The 18,236-nt window shown below is 34.7% G+C and overlaps 1 protein-coding gene and 2 pseudogenes across 2 annotated transcripts; all 3 read left to right on the forward strand.

Annotated features, from left to right (window-relative positions):
* The first annotated feature begins 192 nt into the window (after positions 1-192).
* Positions 193-11,890, forward strand: LOC104709651 (uncharacterized; annotated as a pseudogene).
* Positions 11,891-13,039: 1,149 nt separating this feature from the next.
* Positions 13,040-13,858, forward strand: LOC104707413 (dirigent protein 13 pseudogene; annotated as a pseudogene). The gene has a single exon (XR_015564450.1). The product of XR_015564450.1 is annotated as a dirigent protein 13 pseudogene (transcript).
* Positions 13,859-16,149: 2,291 nt separating this feature from the next.
* LOC104707414 (dirigent protein 13) lies at positions 16,150-16,935 on the forward strand. The gene has a single exon (XM_010423762.3). It carries the CDS (start codon positions 16,165-16,167, stop codon positions 16,780-16,782), a length of 618 nt encoding a protein of 205 aa, XP_010422064.2. The 5' UTR covers positions 16,150-16,164; the 3' UTR covers positions 16,783-16,935.
* Positions 16,936-18,236: the final 1,301 nt, after the last annotated feature.

Here is an 18,236-nt window from a genome sequence, read left to right on the forward strand (position 1 = left end):
ACAAAAGGGATGATGATTTAAAAAAATTAACTGTTTTCTCTCGCCATAGGCGATTTCCCCAAAGCCACCGTTTCATAGCAAAACTTTCATTTTCCACTGTTCCCGGCCGGCATCGGCCATCATCGTTTGCTTTATTCAGTTGCTTATTCTTCCCCTAATTATTGTACAGTTTTAGATTTTCAGTAATTAATAATGGCAGATTGAGATTATCAAACTCACGTAACTTGTCCCATTGCGACGATGGTTTTTCAGGGACTCTGTCCATCAATTCCAAATTAGACTTCGATCACGCCAATGGAGCCATTCCTAATTTGGATTATTTATCAATTCATTGGGATTTCAATGATCACCTTGACAGATTCACCATATATCTATTGTCGCTCCTACCTTATTATGTTGATTAGATGGAATCATGATGTCTTTCTTTATAGAAAGTTTGTTTCCGGTGTGTTCACTCACTGCCGGTGGAATTTCCGGGTATCAACCGGGTGAATGTCCTCTTACCCAATGGAATGGAGGTTTTTCATGGGTTTTTGATCCCGAATTCAATTTACTTGATGAAATCAAAATCAGAGATCAGATTGGATTTCTTTGGATGTTCACTATGTCTGATGATGGTGATGCTTTCTCATTACCCTGGTTGGAATATTTGATCTCGTCAATTGATTATATGGGTTGTGGAGTATATGATTCTAAATTTATGGTGGCAACTTTGTTTGAGGATGATGATGACACTAGCGTGATGGGAAGACAAAAGGTGGCCAGTGACTGTGATAGAGATGTTATCTCTTTCCCTTGGTCGAAAAATTTTACTTCTATGAAAGGGAAATCATAATCACTAAGTGGCAACAATGTGCAAGGCGATTCCAGCACATCATATTGAGTTTCAAAAGACAAGAGTCTGAATCATTTCAAGCAAAATTTCTGTTTTTCTTTTTAACTGGAGTAATGCGAAGAGCATTTTGGAGTTTCATTTATAAGGTGATAGCCAATTACAAGTATGTGAAAGGGGGACGTAACAGATTATTTTATCTGTTAGCCTGTAAGGCTTCGGGCAAGCATGGTCAATCCACTCTTTTACATAAATTAATTTTAATTTCCTTTATTTGTATCAATGATTGTATATTTGATTTGCCGGAAAAAAATCGTTTTGTAAATTGTAATATTTTATGGCTCACAAAGAGTAATCTGCCATACATGTAAAACAGTGGAGATACTAAGTTACCATCACAAAAGAAAAAGGACTTGTATAATGGAACCTTTAGCTTTTCAAAGGAAAAAGAAAAAAAAAAAAGAGAGAAAGAAAAAGATGAAAATATCTTTCATAGTAAAAAATGAAAGGACTTGAGCAAAATTTATACGCAAGGCCGTATCTTAGGAGGCAAAGTAAGAAATCTGATAATTCCACCACAGATCTCTCATGTGCATGATCGCTCGATTCAGTTTTCAGTTCAGCATTTTGCATTTAAAATATTTGATTTATAAATAAAACAACATATATATTCAATTTAATTTCTTTCATAAACAACATATAAATTTAATTTCTTTCATAAACAATCTAATAATTTTAAATAACAAGATTAGGTACAAAAAAATTTGTCAAAATTTAAATAATTTTCAAATGTTAGTTTTATTTTTTTATTTGATTTTTTTCTATAAAAACATAATTTAGAGTTTACACACTTCATATCGCAATACAATTTAACTGCATATGACATCATAATAAAATTAAAATTATTTCTATGCACTGAATCTGATGAGTAAGACTTACTATTTTCATATGAAAATAATTTGTGCATTCTGTCAATATTAAAAATTAATACAAAATAATTCTAAAAAAATGAAAACTAATATTATCTCATATTTGAAAAACTAAAATTATCTTAATATGTTCTATATCTTGTAATCTCATACATAATAATTTTAATACTTGTCCAAATTATTTTAAATAAAACTATACTATAACATTATCATAAATTAATTGAATATTCATATAAGTTCATTATTTTTCCTCTAATTTTTATGATATCCTGAAAATCAGAAGAAATTTGAAATTAAAGGTAAATTTAATCATCTCAAGAAAATGAAAGAAGAAACTGCATAATATGTAAACACATGTTCTAATTTACAGAAACAAATTATTTTTTGGGACATTTGCAAAATTACCATTTTTTTATATACCCTTTTGCAACAATACCATTTTTTTTATTGTTCATTTTCAATAATTCCATTTCCTGTATACAACATGACTAACTTCTAAACCTATTTAATCGTGGGAATCGAAACTTTTAAATTATTAAAATAGATAAAATAATCAGATTTTTTTTTTAAAAGGGGAAAAGGACGTATACCTAAAAATAGGATTATAACGAAAAAAAGGATTATACCTAAAAGAATTATTAAGTCTATAAATAAAAGGTTCTGAAAACTCTATTTTGATCACACTCCCAAAATCGATAATATTCACTCATTTTCTACTAACAGTCTGCTATGGCAAAACAAATCTACAAACAAGTATTCTCATCCTTCATCGTCATAACTGTTTTACTTTACCAATTTTACTTTACCAATCCAACCTACATATATGGGGTTGACCGAGTTTATAGATCTAAATACATTTTCCTAACACATAATTACCTAATCATACCCTTAGAACATGTTTACAATGGTTGTTTTAGAGTTTGGTTCATTATCTGGTGTAGTTCTTATAATTTTTTTCCACTTTTTGAACATTAATTCTGTAACATTGACTGGTTCATTTGATTGATTTGTTTAAAGATCTTAAGAAAAGAGCCAAGATTAAAATGAAAGACAAAAGGATGCCAATGAATCAGAGGAAGGAAAACAATCAAGTACTTTAACAGAAATAAAGTTTACACATGTGGTAAAGTGTCCACAAAACTTGATTTAGATTGAAATAGACACACGCATTCATGTTACACCATAACTAAACAACAGCAATTACGGAGACGAGTAATTGTTACAATATATAGATTATAAATGTTGCAAAAGTTGGGATTGATCCTCACCTGCTAAAGAGAATGAGGAAACACGTTAAATAACCATTAAATAAATGGACATATATGAGGTTTATGAATTTCTCATTTTAATATATATTCTCTAAACACATAATAATATCGAATACTCTAAACACGACATAATAATGTCTAATACTCTAAACACATAATGTCTCTTTTTTAAGAAATGAGCTGGTTTCATTATTTTACAAGTACTTCTTAATTTTCTGTTTTCTTTATGGCTGCAAAATATAAATACTAATATGACTATTTTAAACACAAAAAATCATATCGTCTTCTAATAAAACCTCACCGGTTCAATCCCTAGTATAACTAAAAGATATAACACAAGACGACGACGAAGAAGATTGAATAAAGCTAAAAGGCATGCCAGCTTTGGTCCTTTATTGGTAGTATTGATTAAAAAGTCAGACAACGAAGAAAGCGTGCACGTTATGTAGTTCACGATTGCTAAAAATCCTTACCCACTCCAGCAAGAATCATGGTGTGTATATACTACTTCCTCTAATTCTCTTCTTTCTATCGCTGCTTATGGCCAAGAGGAGATGCAATTTGCCTTTCTTCTGCCTTCAAAAGGCTTGTAGAACATAATAAAAGAACATAATATATATATATATATATATATATATATATATATATATATATTATGTTTAGATGTTTTTGTGTTTAAGTGTTTTGAACTACAAAATTGATCTTTATCGCATTTCATCTTTTATTGTATTTTATAATTGATGCAAAAAATTGTATATTTTCTTTCAACTCTAATAAATTTATTTATAATTTTAAATTAGTGTTGTAAAACATTTGGAGTGGATTTCCATAACCGGCCAGTTACATGTCCTATTGTGTAAGGCCCATTGCCGAAGGCCTTTTACCTATTTCCTATTCTAAGTCGGTTTAGTAGTAAGGGTTTGTCTATGCCCTATAAATATGTAACATTCGATTGATTCATTAATAAGATAAGAGAGAAACCTCCTTCGATTTCTCTAACTTTCATAACACGTTATCAGCACGACTTGTTCTAAAGTCCAACTGAGATAAAACCCTAAAACCCTAAACCGCCGCCGCCTTCTCCCTTTGTTCGTGGTTATACTTGGCGATTGGTTCCTGTTCGTGATCCATCCGAGTTCGTGGTCCGTTTCTGTCCGGGGTGAGTTCTGTTCGGAGATCCGTTCCTGTTCAAGCCGCAGTTCGAGTTCGAGATCGGTTCTTCCTCCTACCTAGTCTGAGGTTCGTAATCAAGAGAAGTAAAACCGAGGTCTTTAGCTCCCGGTTCATATCCAGTCAACCTCCAAACGATGGAAGGTAAACAATAATCAAACCCCCTTAAAACCTATGAAATTGAATCTGACCTTAAATCTAATGGAACACTAAAAACCTACAAGCAAACAATCAACTAACAAAAGCTTAAGATCCCTAAACACTAAAACTTTAAAATCGGATTATGTGAAGTTTAGGGTTGCTAGATTGCTTGCAAATTGAACCGTTCATATCATAATTAAAATTCGGTTGATTGTTGTTGCTTGATTGTTTCATATGTTGCATGCATCCTTGAGATTAAAATCGAACCTTGCATAGGTAAAAACCTGAATCGTTTATTGCTTAAATTGTTTCTGTAAAATCGGCTACATGAATCCTAAAATCGATTGCATAGATAACTTCCATATCAATTTTAGTAATTATCCTAAAACCTAGAAATTTTTTCCTAAAATTTTACCTAATTAGAATAGGAAATTCAATCTAAGAAAAAGGAAACACTTAATAAAAGGAAATTGTTGCATGCTAGTATCTATCTAGGTTTGTTTGTTTTTCAAGCATACCAAAGCCACGAAAATTATGAGTAAAGGCAAGGCATGGTTCGGTCTCAAATACCGCATGGCCTGAGTTTAATTTGATGGCATGGTTCGGTCTCAAATACCGCATGGCCTTAAATTGTTGCATGGTTAGGTCTCAAATACCGCATGGCCTTAAATTGTTGCATGGTTAGGTCTCAAATACCGCATGCTAATGATCAGATGTTTGTTCTGTATTGTGCAGATGGCAAAGCTTAACAACCTCTCCTATGCTGCCCTTAATGCTTCTGGAGACAATTACTTGCAATGGGCTTTGGACACTAAGATCCATCTGAAATCAAAGGATTTATGCGAATGCATTGAGGATGAGGTTGAATGTGCAGAAAAGGATAAGTACAAGACAATTATGCATATACGCCATCACCTTGCTGAGAGTCTCAAGAACCAGTACCTCACTGTTGAAGATCCTCTTGACCTTTGGACAGAGCTGAAAGGCAGATATGGATACCAAAAGACGGTGCTCCTACCAAAGGCTCAATTTGATTGGAAAAACCTAAGGATCCAGGACTACAAATCCGTGGATGAGTATAACTCAGAGACACTTTATTAATCTCATTATGAAAAATGCCAATTTTAGTACGATTGCGGGTATAGCAAGCCTAATTGAAGGCTATGGCCAGGCTAATATTTTGCTACCAAATGGCACACATCTTGAAATAAGTGATGCCTTGTATTCACCTAGCTCAAAGAGAAGTTTATTGAGCTTTAAGGACATTCGTTTGAATGGTTTCCATGTTGAAACAAAGGGTGAAGGAAACAAAGAGTTTCTATATATTACAGAAATCACCCAAGGACATAAGAAAGTCCTAGAGGCTATACCTGCACTAGCCACTGGTCTTTACCATGCTAAGATTGATATGATAGAAGATAAATTGGCAATGAACAAGATGTTTAATGAACAATTCACTTTATGGCATGACCGGCTTGGCCATCCGGGTTCTAACATGATGCGTAAGCTAATAAAGAAATTCAAATGGGCACACTCTTAAAGAGAGAAAAGTTATCCCTAAGAATCTCACGTGTGTAGCATGTGCACAAGGGAAACTAATTATAAGGCCATCACCAACAAAAGTAAATAAAGAAACTTTGCATTTTCTGGAAAGGATACAAGGAGACATATGTGGACCTATACACCCTCCTTGTGGGACATTTAGATATTTCATGGTCCTTATTGATGCATCGACCAGATGGTCGCATGTTTGCTTATTGTCAACTAGAAACCTTGCGTTTGCTAGATTGCTGGCCAAGATTATATGTCTGCGAGCCCACTTTCCAGATTTTCCACTTAAGACTATACGTCTAGACAATGCTGGTGAATTTACATCCCAAGCGTTTAATGAATATTGTATGTCCATGGAATTGAGTGTGGAACATCCTGTTGCACATGTCCATACACAAAATAGATTAGCTGAATCTTTTATTAAACGTATTCAATTGATTGCTCGGCCATTGCTTATGAGGTTGAAGCTTCCTGTGTCGGCTTGGGGACACGCAGTATTACATGCAGCTGAGCTTATACGCATCAGGCCATCTAGTGAACATAAGTATTCGTCATCCCAATTATTAACGGATCATGAGCCAGACATATCCCATCTAAAAACATTCGGGTGTGCCGTTTATGTACCAATTGCTCCACCACAGAGAACTAAGATGGGACTTCAAAGGAGGATGGGAATATATGTTGGATATGATTCTCCCACCATAATTAAGTATCTTGAGCCAACTACGGGTGATTTATTTAAGGCCAAATAAGCAGATTGTCAGTTTGCTGAATCTGAATTTCCTATGTTGGGTGGAGAAAATAACAAGCTGGTCAAAGAAATATCATGGAATCAAACATCCTTAAATTGGCAAGATCCTCGGACTCTAGCATGTGAGGCAGAGGTCCAAAAGATTATACATTTGCAAAAGCTAGCTATTCAATTGCCAGATTCCTTTGCTGACCCAAAGAGAGTAACAAAATCGTACATACCAGCTTGTAATGCACCAGTACGTATTGAAGTTCACAAGGAACACAATAATCAAGTTGCTACAGAGTCTAAGGCCCGTTTGAAATGTGGTAGATCATTAGGTTCCAAAGATAAGAACCCTCGGAAATCTAAGAAAGGTGCAAAACAGACCGAGGTTAAGGAAATGATAAACATGGCCGCGGCAAATCCTAAGGTACCGAATGAGGTTTGGGACGCTGAACCTCAAGGACCCTAAGGAATTGATAATAATGAGATCTCAATCAATTATATCATGTCTGGAATACAATGGAACCGTAAGAATGTCGACATTGATGAATTATTTGCATACAAGGTAGCACTTGAGATAAATGAGGATCATGAACCCACGTCTATATTAGAGTGCACTCAAAGTAAAGATTGGTTAAAATGGAAAGAAGCCATTGACGTGGAGTTGAACTCTTTAAAGAAAAGGAATGTGTTTGGTCCGATCTTAAGGACACCATTCGATATAAAGCCAGTTGGACACAAGTGAGTCTTTGTAAGAAAGAGAAATGAGAATAATGAAATCGTGAGATATAAAGCACGGCTTGTAGCACAAGGATTCTCTCAAAGACCAGGAATAGATTATGAGGAGACATACTCCCCTGTGATGGATGCAACGACTTTTAGATATTTGCTAAGTCTGGCTATAAGAGAAAAACTGAATTTGCGGTTAATGGATGTTGTAACCGCATATTTATATGGTCCACTGGATAATGAAATATATATGAGATTACAGAGGGTATTGAGCTCAAAGATAAGAGTGGTTATCGAGAACAATACTGCATAAGGCTAGACAAATCCCTTTATGGACTGAAACAAAGTGGGCGAATGTGGTACAATAGACTCAGTGAGTACCTAGCCAAAGAGGGCTATAAGAATGATCCCATCAGTCCATGTATTTTTATAAAGAAGTTTGCAAACAAAGGGTTTGTAATCATAGCAGTGTATGTGGATGATTTAAACATACTTGGAACCTCTGGTGAAATTGCCCAAACAGTCGAATATCTAAAGAAAGAATTTGAAATGAAAGACCTAGGCAAGACTAAATTCTGTTTGGGATTGCAGCTTGAGTACATAAATGATGGAATCCTTGTGCATCAAATGGCATATACTGAAAAGGTACTCAATAGGTTTAATATGAACCAAGCTCACCCATTGACTAGCCCAATGGTTGTAAGGAGCCTTGATTTGGATAAAGATCCATTCGGTCCAAAGAAGGACGGTGAAGAAGTTCTCGGTCCTGAAGTGCCATACCTCAGTGCTATAGGAGCGTTAATGTTCTTGGCTAGCCACACTAGACCGGACATATGTTTTGCCGTGAACCTCCTAGCAAGATTTAGTTTTTGTCCGACCCAAAGGCACTGGAACGGTATTAAACATGTTTTGCGTTACCTACAAGGAACGACAGATTTGGGTTTATTTTATACTAACCATAACAAAGAAGGTTTAGTTGGTTTTGCTGATGTAGGTTATCTATCTGATCCACATAATTCAAAGTCTCAAACCGGCTATGTGTTTACACATGGTGGTACCGCGATTTCGTGGCGTTCTATGAAGCAAAGCATTGTGGCCACTTCATCTAATCACGCGGAGATTCTAGCAATTCATGAAGCCAGCCGTGAATGTGTTTAGTTGAGATCGATGATTCAACATATCAGGACAGATTGTGGCATGGCCGACGATAAGGAAGCAACAGTTATATATGAAGACAATACGGCATACATCGCACAGCTCAATGAAGGATACATTAAGGGAGATCGGACGAAGCACATATTACCCAAGTTCTTCTTCACACATGAACTACAAAAGGCCGGAGAAGTTCAAGTGGTACAAGTTCAATCTTGCGACAACTCAGCCGATCTCTTCACCAAGTCATTACCGACATCAACATTCAAGAAGCTCACGCACCATATTGGGATGCGGAGACTTAAGGACTTCTATGGATTCTTGGAACAGGGGGAGTAATGCATGTTGTACTCTTTTTCCTTCACCATGGTTTTGTCCTAATGGGTTTTCCTGGTAAGGTTTTAATGAGGCAGCACCCCCAAGCGCATTACGGAGATCCCGTAGCATTGGCACGGTTATGTCATCCAAAGGGGAGTGTTGTAAAACATTTGGAGTGGACTTCCATAACCGGCCAGTTACGTGTCCTATTGTGTAAGGTCTATGGCCGAAGGCCTTTTACCTATTTCCTATTCTAAGTCGGTTTAGTACTAAGGGTTTGTCTATGCCGTATAAATATGTAACATTCGATTGATTCATTAATAAAATAAGAGAGAAACCTCCTTCGATTTCTCTAATTTTCATAATAATTAAACTATTTTCTAAAATAATGAAAGAACCACATTTTAAAATATAGCTGTATGCAGCCTCTCGATCCATAAGCAGGTCACATAAAAAAAAAAAAAAAATCTGTAGATTATGTTTAAGCCTGAAGAGCTAATAATTTGTTACCATTTTCAAGTTTAGTATCTAAAATTACTTTTGTGGTTGCAGTTTTTTTTTTTCTGCTATTGACGGAATTGTGACCAAAATAATTTGAAAGCATAGTAAACAATAGTGGTTGGACATTTAGTGTTGCAGCATTGTAGCACTAATAAAGTCCCTTTTTATTTGCACCTAGAAAGCAGATACATGGATATATAAGACTGTGATATCTGGTATGTTGAGTACCTTATCTCATTCCCTAACAGTGAGTTTTTGTCTAATCTTAAAGCAGTTTGATAGGAGAAAAATAGATGTACTCATTATGCTCTCCTTTTAGCATGGTATTTGAAATTTTGAGTATCATCCTCTAAGTATGTGCACACTATGGAATATATAATAGGAAAAATGTTAAAAAAATCTCCAATTTTCAAATTGTGGAAAAAAAAGCATTAATTTCTGAAATATCATTTAAATCACCGAGTTTTTGTTGACTTTTTTTTAAAATAGGTAACTTTTATTGACTAGACCATCATCAGTTAAACAATGATGATGGGGTTAACTTCCGTTTGACCAAAATGACGTAGTTTTCATTCGAAGAATAAGATAAAAAAGTATGAGCCCAGAAAAAATCGAACTGTCTACCTTTAAGACTCATAACAACCTCTCTACAATTGAGCCACAACAACATTCTGCTATTATACCAATCAGTGATGTATATATATATATATATATGTAGACAATCGATTAAAAATAACAAAACCAAAAAAATGTTATATGTATGTAATGTATTTATAAAATATATGTTAATATATCATTTACTCTTTATATATATATATATATATATATTAACTTTTATTGTATAATAAGAAGACTTTTTTTTATCCTGGCGGTTGTTGGTTCAACGACTCTATATATATATATATATAACATAAAGAGTAAGAATTAAATATTTTACAAATACCAAATAAAATCTATGATCAATATATCTTCTTTGGTATATATATGCAAAAAGCCACATTTAAAATTTACACTCTTTATCCTGATAAATAAGATATCAATTTAAATATATGCACGCTATGAATTATAAATTTTATTTAGTATTTAATAATAATAAAATATATAGCAAAGAAAAAAGTTATATTAGTTTTTGCTCTTTATATTTTATATATATTATATAATAGAACGTTAAGATATATATATAAATTAATGATATGATAACATTTATATTATAAATACATTACATATAACCGATTGTTTACGTATAAAAATATTTCTGTATGTAAAGATATATAGAAATGTAATTCTGGCTCAATGATAGAGAGCTTGGTTTGAGTTTCAAAGGTAGGCAGTTTGATTCTTGCTAGGCTCAAACTTTTTTTGTCTTATTCTTCTAATGAAAATGACGTCGTTTTGGTTTAACGGAGATTCTGACGGAAGTTACCCGTCATCTTTGTTTAACTGAAAATTTAACGTCGTGCCTTAAATGGCCTAGTCAACGAAAATTACCTGTTTTTTTAAATGTCAACATTAACTTGGTGATTTAGATGACATTTCAGAAGTTGATGCTTTTTTTGGACCATAATTTGAAAGTTGGGGATTTTTTTGACATTTTTCCCAATATATAATAGGAATTTTTCTTCTTCTCTCTTGAAAAGATCAAAAGTCTCTAGTAAAGTCAAATTCTTTCTCCATTTTAGTCAATTTAAAAATCTCATTCCATTTACATGCTTACTTTTACCGATTTTAAACACACAACCAAGAAAACTTAACACGAACAGACTTTTATCTCCATTTTTTCATATAAATAAATAAATTAGTTATGGAGGCTTCAGCTACTATAATCGGTAATCTTCAGTCTCACCAACTTTTGGATCGCTGCATTTAAACTTCCAAAAGCCTGTGTAAGAGAGATTGACAAGCTATGTTCTGCTTTTCTATGGGCTGGCCCTTCTTTAAACCCTAAGAAAGCAAAGGTTGCATGGTCTGATGTCTGCTTGCCTAAGAGTGAGGGCGGTTTAGGTTTACGCTCCATCGAAGAAGCAAACAAGGTGTGTGTCCTCAAGTTGATTTGGTGAATTCTTTCTGCGAAAGGTTCATTATGGATGAGTTGGGTTAAAGGACATCTCATTAGAAGTGGTTCTTTCTGGGCAGAGCAAGATCTAGAAACATCAACCTCTGGTTCATGGATTTGGATAAAACTCCTAAAGTACCGGACCATAGCAAAACAGTTCTATCGAGTGGAAGTAGACAACGAGAGTCTACCTCCTTTTGGTTTGATAACTGGTGCACTTTGGGCTGTTTACATGAGAAACTGGGTGACAGAGGGATAACTCTTGGGATACCACTCTCAAGTACAGTAACAGATGTTATGGTAATGAACATGCAGAGGAGACATAGACAAGCTCTGTTAAACCAAATAGAGGAGGTGATTCTGAACCACAAACTTAGTCGCAATGGGGAGGTGCAAGACGACACTCTCTGGAAAGGGAGAAATGATTGCTATCGCAAGAAACTTATAACCGAGAGGACACCTGGTCCTTCATCCGGGTTTCTCACCCAATTCTGGAGGTCTCTAAAGTGATATTGTTTCCTTATGCAACTCCGAAGTTTGCTTTTCTTACATGGCTACTAGTAAAGAACAGGATTACAACAAGCGATAAAATACAGAGATGGAATACAGGTGCTAACCCCAGCTGTGTTTTTTGCAGTGATCCATTGGAACTACTGCGCATCTCTTTTTTCAGTGTCCCTTTTCACAACATATCTGGGAGACGCTAGCGTAGAAGCTTCTTCTGAACAAGTATGCTTTGCTTGGCGACAAAGAACTTGACAAGACCACAAAGCTTATCATCAACTATGCTTTTCAAAACACATTACACTCAATCTGGCTGGAGAGAAATGCTCGGCGTCATGGAGAACAACCTGTTACAGAGGAGAGGCTAATAAAACTCATTGATAAAAATATATGAAACCAACTCCGCACCATTCGGAATGGAGAGGGTACAGACATCCAAATTTGGTTTGCTGCAAGATTCTACTAAACATATTTACATGGATTTTAAAGAGGTTTTAAAAAGATTTACCACAAGCATTGTGAAACGTTTATTTTTTTCTTTGATTATAATTTAACATTAAATTTAAAAAAATAAGTTACCGAGAATTTTAGCTTTAAATGTAAAGCAACAGAGATAATCATTTTATGAAGAGATTTTAGCTCACTTTATACATGCGTTGCCTGTAACTACAATAATGAAACTTTCACTTTTGGCTTTCACAAGAAAAGAAGAGAAAGAGATGAAAATATCCATCACAGAAGAAAATGAAAGGACTTGAGATTTTTTTTATTTGTAAGGCTGTTAGCTATCTTAAGAGGCAAACCAAGAAATCTGATAATTCCACCACAGATCTCTCATTTCAATCCTGCTATCAGTTCAGCTTTTTGCTTTCGAAATTTTTGGTTTATAAGTATAACATCCAATCTTTTGGTGCACACTCATCTTCATAAAACTTTTCAAAGTCTTTAATAAAAAATTTATTAAACTTTTTAAAATCTTTGTAACAGTTTTGAGATTAACTAAAATTTACAAAGTTTAAAAGAAAAAAGCAAAAGATGATTTAAAAACGGGGGATAAGACGTATATATAAACCACCGAATAGGAAAGCACGCAAATTTTTGTGCCCAAAAAAGGAAAGCACGCAAATTAACCCTATATATAAATAAAGGTTTGCTCTTCTCTTTCATACATACTCACAAAATCAATATAACAAAACTAACTATTTACTCATTTTCTACTATACTATACACTCTAACTATGGCAAAACAAATCTACAAACAGGTATTCTCATCCTTCATCTTCTTCACTGTTTTACTCTACCAATCCAATGCCGTCACAGCTCTCCGTAAATCATTCGACCTAGCCAAACCATGCAAGCGTTTCGTCCTACACCTCCACGATGTTACCTACGATGGTGATAACGCGGCTAATGCCACTTCAGCAGCAATTGTGAACCCAATAGGAGGACTAGGAGACTTCAATTTTGGGAAGTTTGTGATCACGGACAGCCCTGTGACAATGGACGAGAACTATCTCTCGGAACCGGTGGCTCGTGTTCAAGGCCTCTGGTTCGTTCATGGTAAGAAAAAATTCGACACTTGGCTCGCTTGGTCGGTGGTATTCAATTCAACTCAACACAAAGGGACATTGAACATGATGGGTGAAAAATCCGATTATGGAGCCGACTAGAGACGTAACCGTCGTTGGTGGGACTGGTGACTTCATCATGACTCGTGGAATTGCTACGCTCACGTCCGATGCCGTTGAAGGCAATAAGTATTACCGTATCAAAATGGATATTAAACTCTATGAATGTTACTATTAGAGCTACTAATACCTGTCTTGGGTGTGGTGTTTCTGAGTTGATTGGGTTTGATGTTTATCTTTTGGCATTTTATTGTTTTTCTCTTTTCCTAGTTGATGTTGTTTCCAAGTTCCAATAATGGCATTGTAACAATGTGCTAATAATAAAACAGTCTTGTGCATGTTTTGTATACCAGGTTTGAACTATATCAGATAGTACCAACGATTCTTTTATAAGTTTCCGTCAATTTAACTATCAAATCAAGAGAAATTGGCAAAACTAACTAAAAAAAAAACTAAAATTAAATCCATAACCACTCTAACCATATAACTATGATATACACTATATAAACTATATTAGATACAATTTTATCCTTCCACCACCCCTACCTACCCCTTTACCACCATCTTAACCACCTCCGGTCACCATCGCCAGCCACTTCCACCGGAAATTTCCGCCGGCAACCTTCGTCGGAAATCTCTGCCATAAATCTCCACCGGCTACCTCCGCCGGCAACCACCGCCAGAAATCTTCGCCAGCCACCTTCACTGGAAACCGCCGCCAAAAACCTCTGCCACTTCCGCCAACCATCACCGCTGGCTACCTCCAGCCACCAGCTCTCCATTACCACCAAAACACTAAAATAGTTATTATACACTACCCTCCTCTCATTCTCCTAATTTTTTTTTAAAATAGTGCTACATTCTTAATTTTGTTAGTATTTTTGGTTATCACACAAATTGACCCTCAAAACAAAGACAAACCAAAAATTGGGAAACGAGAATCAGAATCGTATTGAAGTGAAGTAATCTAAAATGAACCGAACCGAACCAAACGAATTACAAGGAGAACCAGATACGGTGCGTTTCACCATAAACCAGAAATTACAAGAAGACAAAAAAGCATATATTCAAATAAAGGATGGCATGCGAGCTTTGGACCATTGGTTGACATGGTTGTTGTATTGATTAAAAAAAACAGACAATGAAGAAAGCAAACACTTTATGTGTAGTTCACGATTGCTAAAAATCCTTCCCCACTCCAGCAATAATCATATTTCCTCTGTTTCTCTTCTTTGTATCGAACCTAGGAACTAAGACTCAACTTTTACACTTTATACCACTAGACCACAAAATATTTCATGTAAAATCGGCCGAAAATTGGCTTATATTTCCAGCGGCCGCAAGCATGTGTTTTGCTTGCTTGGCCTTGTGGCCGGCTCTGAACTAGAGTTTCTCACTTGAAGACTAGACTTATTTGGTTTCTTGTCTTAATGATCTGGTAATCACTATGTGTTGGAGTTTTAGGTCATCTTGATTAGATCTGCAAATGATTAGATAAATAAACCTAAAAAGGGAACAAACAGAAGTTTACAAAAGAAGACTACGTACAAGTGAGAGAAGACAACAAAACAAGAATACAAAGGAAAAATGATTTCTTTCTAGAGTGTAGGATGTGATCTGGCATAACAAATAAAATTTTAGAACTTTAATATTACTAGTTAACCGGTGATATGCTACGAAACACATGTTGCTCGTGGAGTCGTGTTAGTTTAAGAGTCATACTTAGTTTAATGAAATATGGATACACTAAATAATGATACTTAGTTTAAGAGTCATTCACCCAAAAAGTATGCAAATTACATTTTTATTAGTTTAAGACTTAGTTTACATTTTTACATTTGATGAGAACGTTTAAAATGGTCTAAGACAAATGACATTTGAGTTAATTGGATTAGTAGAAACTGGTATGATTTATATTCAAAGGTCTGTTTTAGTTAAGTTCTCTTGTGGTGAATCTCTCTTTCCAGTGATGTTTTAACTAAGTTTTCTAGCTAAAGTTTTATAAAATCTGTGTAGTTCATTCTTGATAAGAAGCTGTGTCTTCTTGTACATAGTTCCTGAAAACTGAACCTTGATACAGTTTGATTCAATTAAAGGTTTACATACAATTAAGAAACTTACAATTAGTTTCTCTAATGAAAGGGTGATTTTGTTAGTTGTTAGTGGGTTGTTTTGATTAGTTTAATTTTGAGCAATTTAGATTGGTAATTACACCTCCAAGGAATTATATAATTAGTTTAATTTAAATCGCTAATGATCTTTAATTATATAATTAGTTTAATTTTGAGCAATTTAGATGGGTTTCTCTAATGGATATGGTCTTATGGATTTTTGTTTTTTTTGGTCAAAAGATATGATCTTATGGATATTACTACCAAAAAGAGTCATCTTTTATTCACAAGGAGTTTAGGGATTCAAGATCAAGTATCTAATTCAAATAACAGTAAATCAAATAGTAGTCAACCCAATAATTATTTAACCATCCACGTGATTTCGAAATCTTTATATTTTATTATAAACACCAATTTTGGCATTCTAGATCAACAACCCAATTATAGGTGTCTATCACTCTTTTTTTTGTTTTTAATGCCCAAAAAAAGAAAGCACCTGAATTAATATGACTATAAAATAAAGGTTCCCAAACCCCTCTTTCATGCTCACAACAAAATCAATAATACTTGCATATTTCTACCCAAACACTCTAACTATGGCAAAACAAATCTACAAACAAGTATTATCCTCCTTGATCTTCTTGTCTGTTTTACTTTACCAATCCAACACCGTCTCATCTTTTCGAAAATCACTCGACCTAGCGAAACCATGCAAGCGTTTCGTCTTCCACCTCCACAACGTTGCCTACGATGGTGATAACACTGTTAATGCCACATCAGCAGCAATTGTCAACCCTATCGGACTAGGAGACTTCAATTTCGGGAAGTTTATAATCATGGACAACCCTGTGACAATGGACGAGAACTATCTCTCCAAACCGGTGGCTCGTGTTCAAGGCTTTTTCTTCTACCACGGTAAGTCGAAATACGACACTTGGCTCTCTTGGTCAGTAGTATTCAATTCAACAGAACAGAAAGGGACATTGAACATAATGGGTGAAAATCCGTTTATGGAGCCGACCAGAGACCTACCGGTCGTTGGTGGGACTGGCGACTTCATCATGACTCGTGGGATCGCTACGTTTACGACCGATCACATTGATGGCAATAAGTATTTCCGTATCAAGATGGATATTAAACTCTATGAATGTTACTACTAAACTTACTAGTAATTCATGTTTTGGGTTTGATGTTTCAAAGCTGATGTTTGTGTGTTGGCATTTTATTGCTTTTCTCTGTTCGTAATCCATTTTAATAAAACAGTCTTGTATTTTGTAAGCCAATATTTAAACATACACATTTTTTTTTAAACATACACAGCTACTAACTAATCAATGTAGTTATCAATAGTATGTCGAACAATTATTTTATAAGTTCCGGACAATATAACTATCTAAACCAAAAAAAAAAAAAGAATCAAGCTCTTAATGTAGTTCACGATCACGGTGGGGATGTTCGTTTGGTCGCTGGCAACAGAAACCAGCAATAGCGGTCAAACGTTGTTGGATTTTCTATCGCCAATCGCTGGTTTGACTACAACATATCGTCACATCCATGCTTTGACTACAACTAAACACCTTAACCCAACCTGGAATTTTGCCTTTTGGGTCTTCCTCCTAAAACTTCAAAATTTATAAAATATGAATGAATATTATATGAATGAGGGAAATGATAGTTGAAAGTTTGAAACTATCTGCAGCTACCACAGATCAGACAGAGGAAGTTTCCTAAAACTTGGATGTTCAAGTACAAAGAACAACTACATCTTAAGGTGTGGAAAACCAAACAACATCACAAGGAATGTTTTCAGTGTTTGATACAAAGGCTGGAATTTTTCATAAGTCTAGTCACTTCCTACTGCAGTTTCGTTCAGTGATGCGTAAAAATCTCAATCCTTCCAGCTTGAGGGCAAGCTGTCTACGAATGGGGGATTATTTATACCCCAGAAACTCCGCAACAAACTTGGTTCCGCAAAAAATATAGAATTTTCGTTTTCGCCTGAAAGTACAAATAAAATTCATTATGCAAATAAATGGGTATGTAATTGTTTATTTGCATCTCTATTATATTATTTAAGCAACCCTTTAAATAAATAACCCTACTCTATGTACTATATTACACAAAATGCCATTGTATTTTAATACAAAATATAATAACAGAATCTTAATATTAATTTGTTGTAATCAGAAAATAATTATCCACAAAAATAGCAAATAAAACATAACCTATTTTTTTTTCCAACCAAACATTAATTAAAATATAATTTGGGGAATTTTACCAGATCAATATATATATAATTATATATGTAGTAAACATAATGAGTGTTTCGGGATTGATTGCGGTCATTCATATTAAGATTCTAACATTTTACATATTATACCCGTTGTCGATATACATTCCATCACAACGGCGGACCCAAGTAGAAGCTAGGGGGGTCAACTGACCTGAGTAAAATCTTTAAAAACATTGTTTTGCATGTAAATAATTGAAGTTTCATTAGCTCAGTTGGTTTTCTTCAATGTACTGACACCCCCAATCCCAAGTTCAATACTCCTATTCTACATCAAAAATCTCTTTTTTCTATTTTAAATATTTAACCGTGTAAAAATAAAAT

Source organism: Camelina sativa, chromosome 8, assembly GCF_030686135.1.
Source record: "Camelina sativa cultivar CO46 ecotype springtype chromosome 8, ASM3068613v1".
NCBI lineage: Eukaryota > Viridiplantae > Streptophyta > Magnoliopsida > Brassicales > Brassicaceae > Camelina > Camelina sativa.

What these genes read in the sequence shown, in the direction of transcription:
- LOC104707414 (XM_010423762.3), top strand. Translation starts at nt 16,165, where the DNA reads ATGCTCACAACAAAATCAATAATACTTGCATATTTCTACCCAAACACT.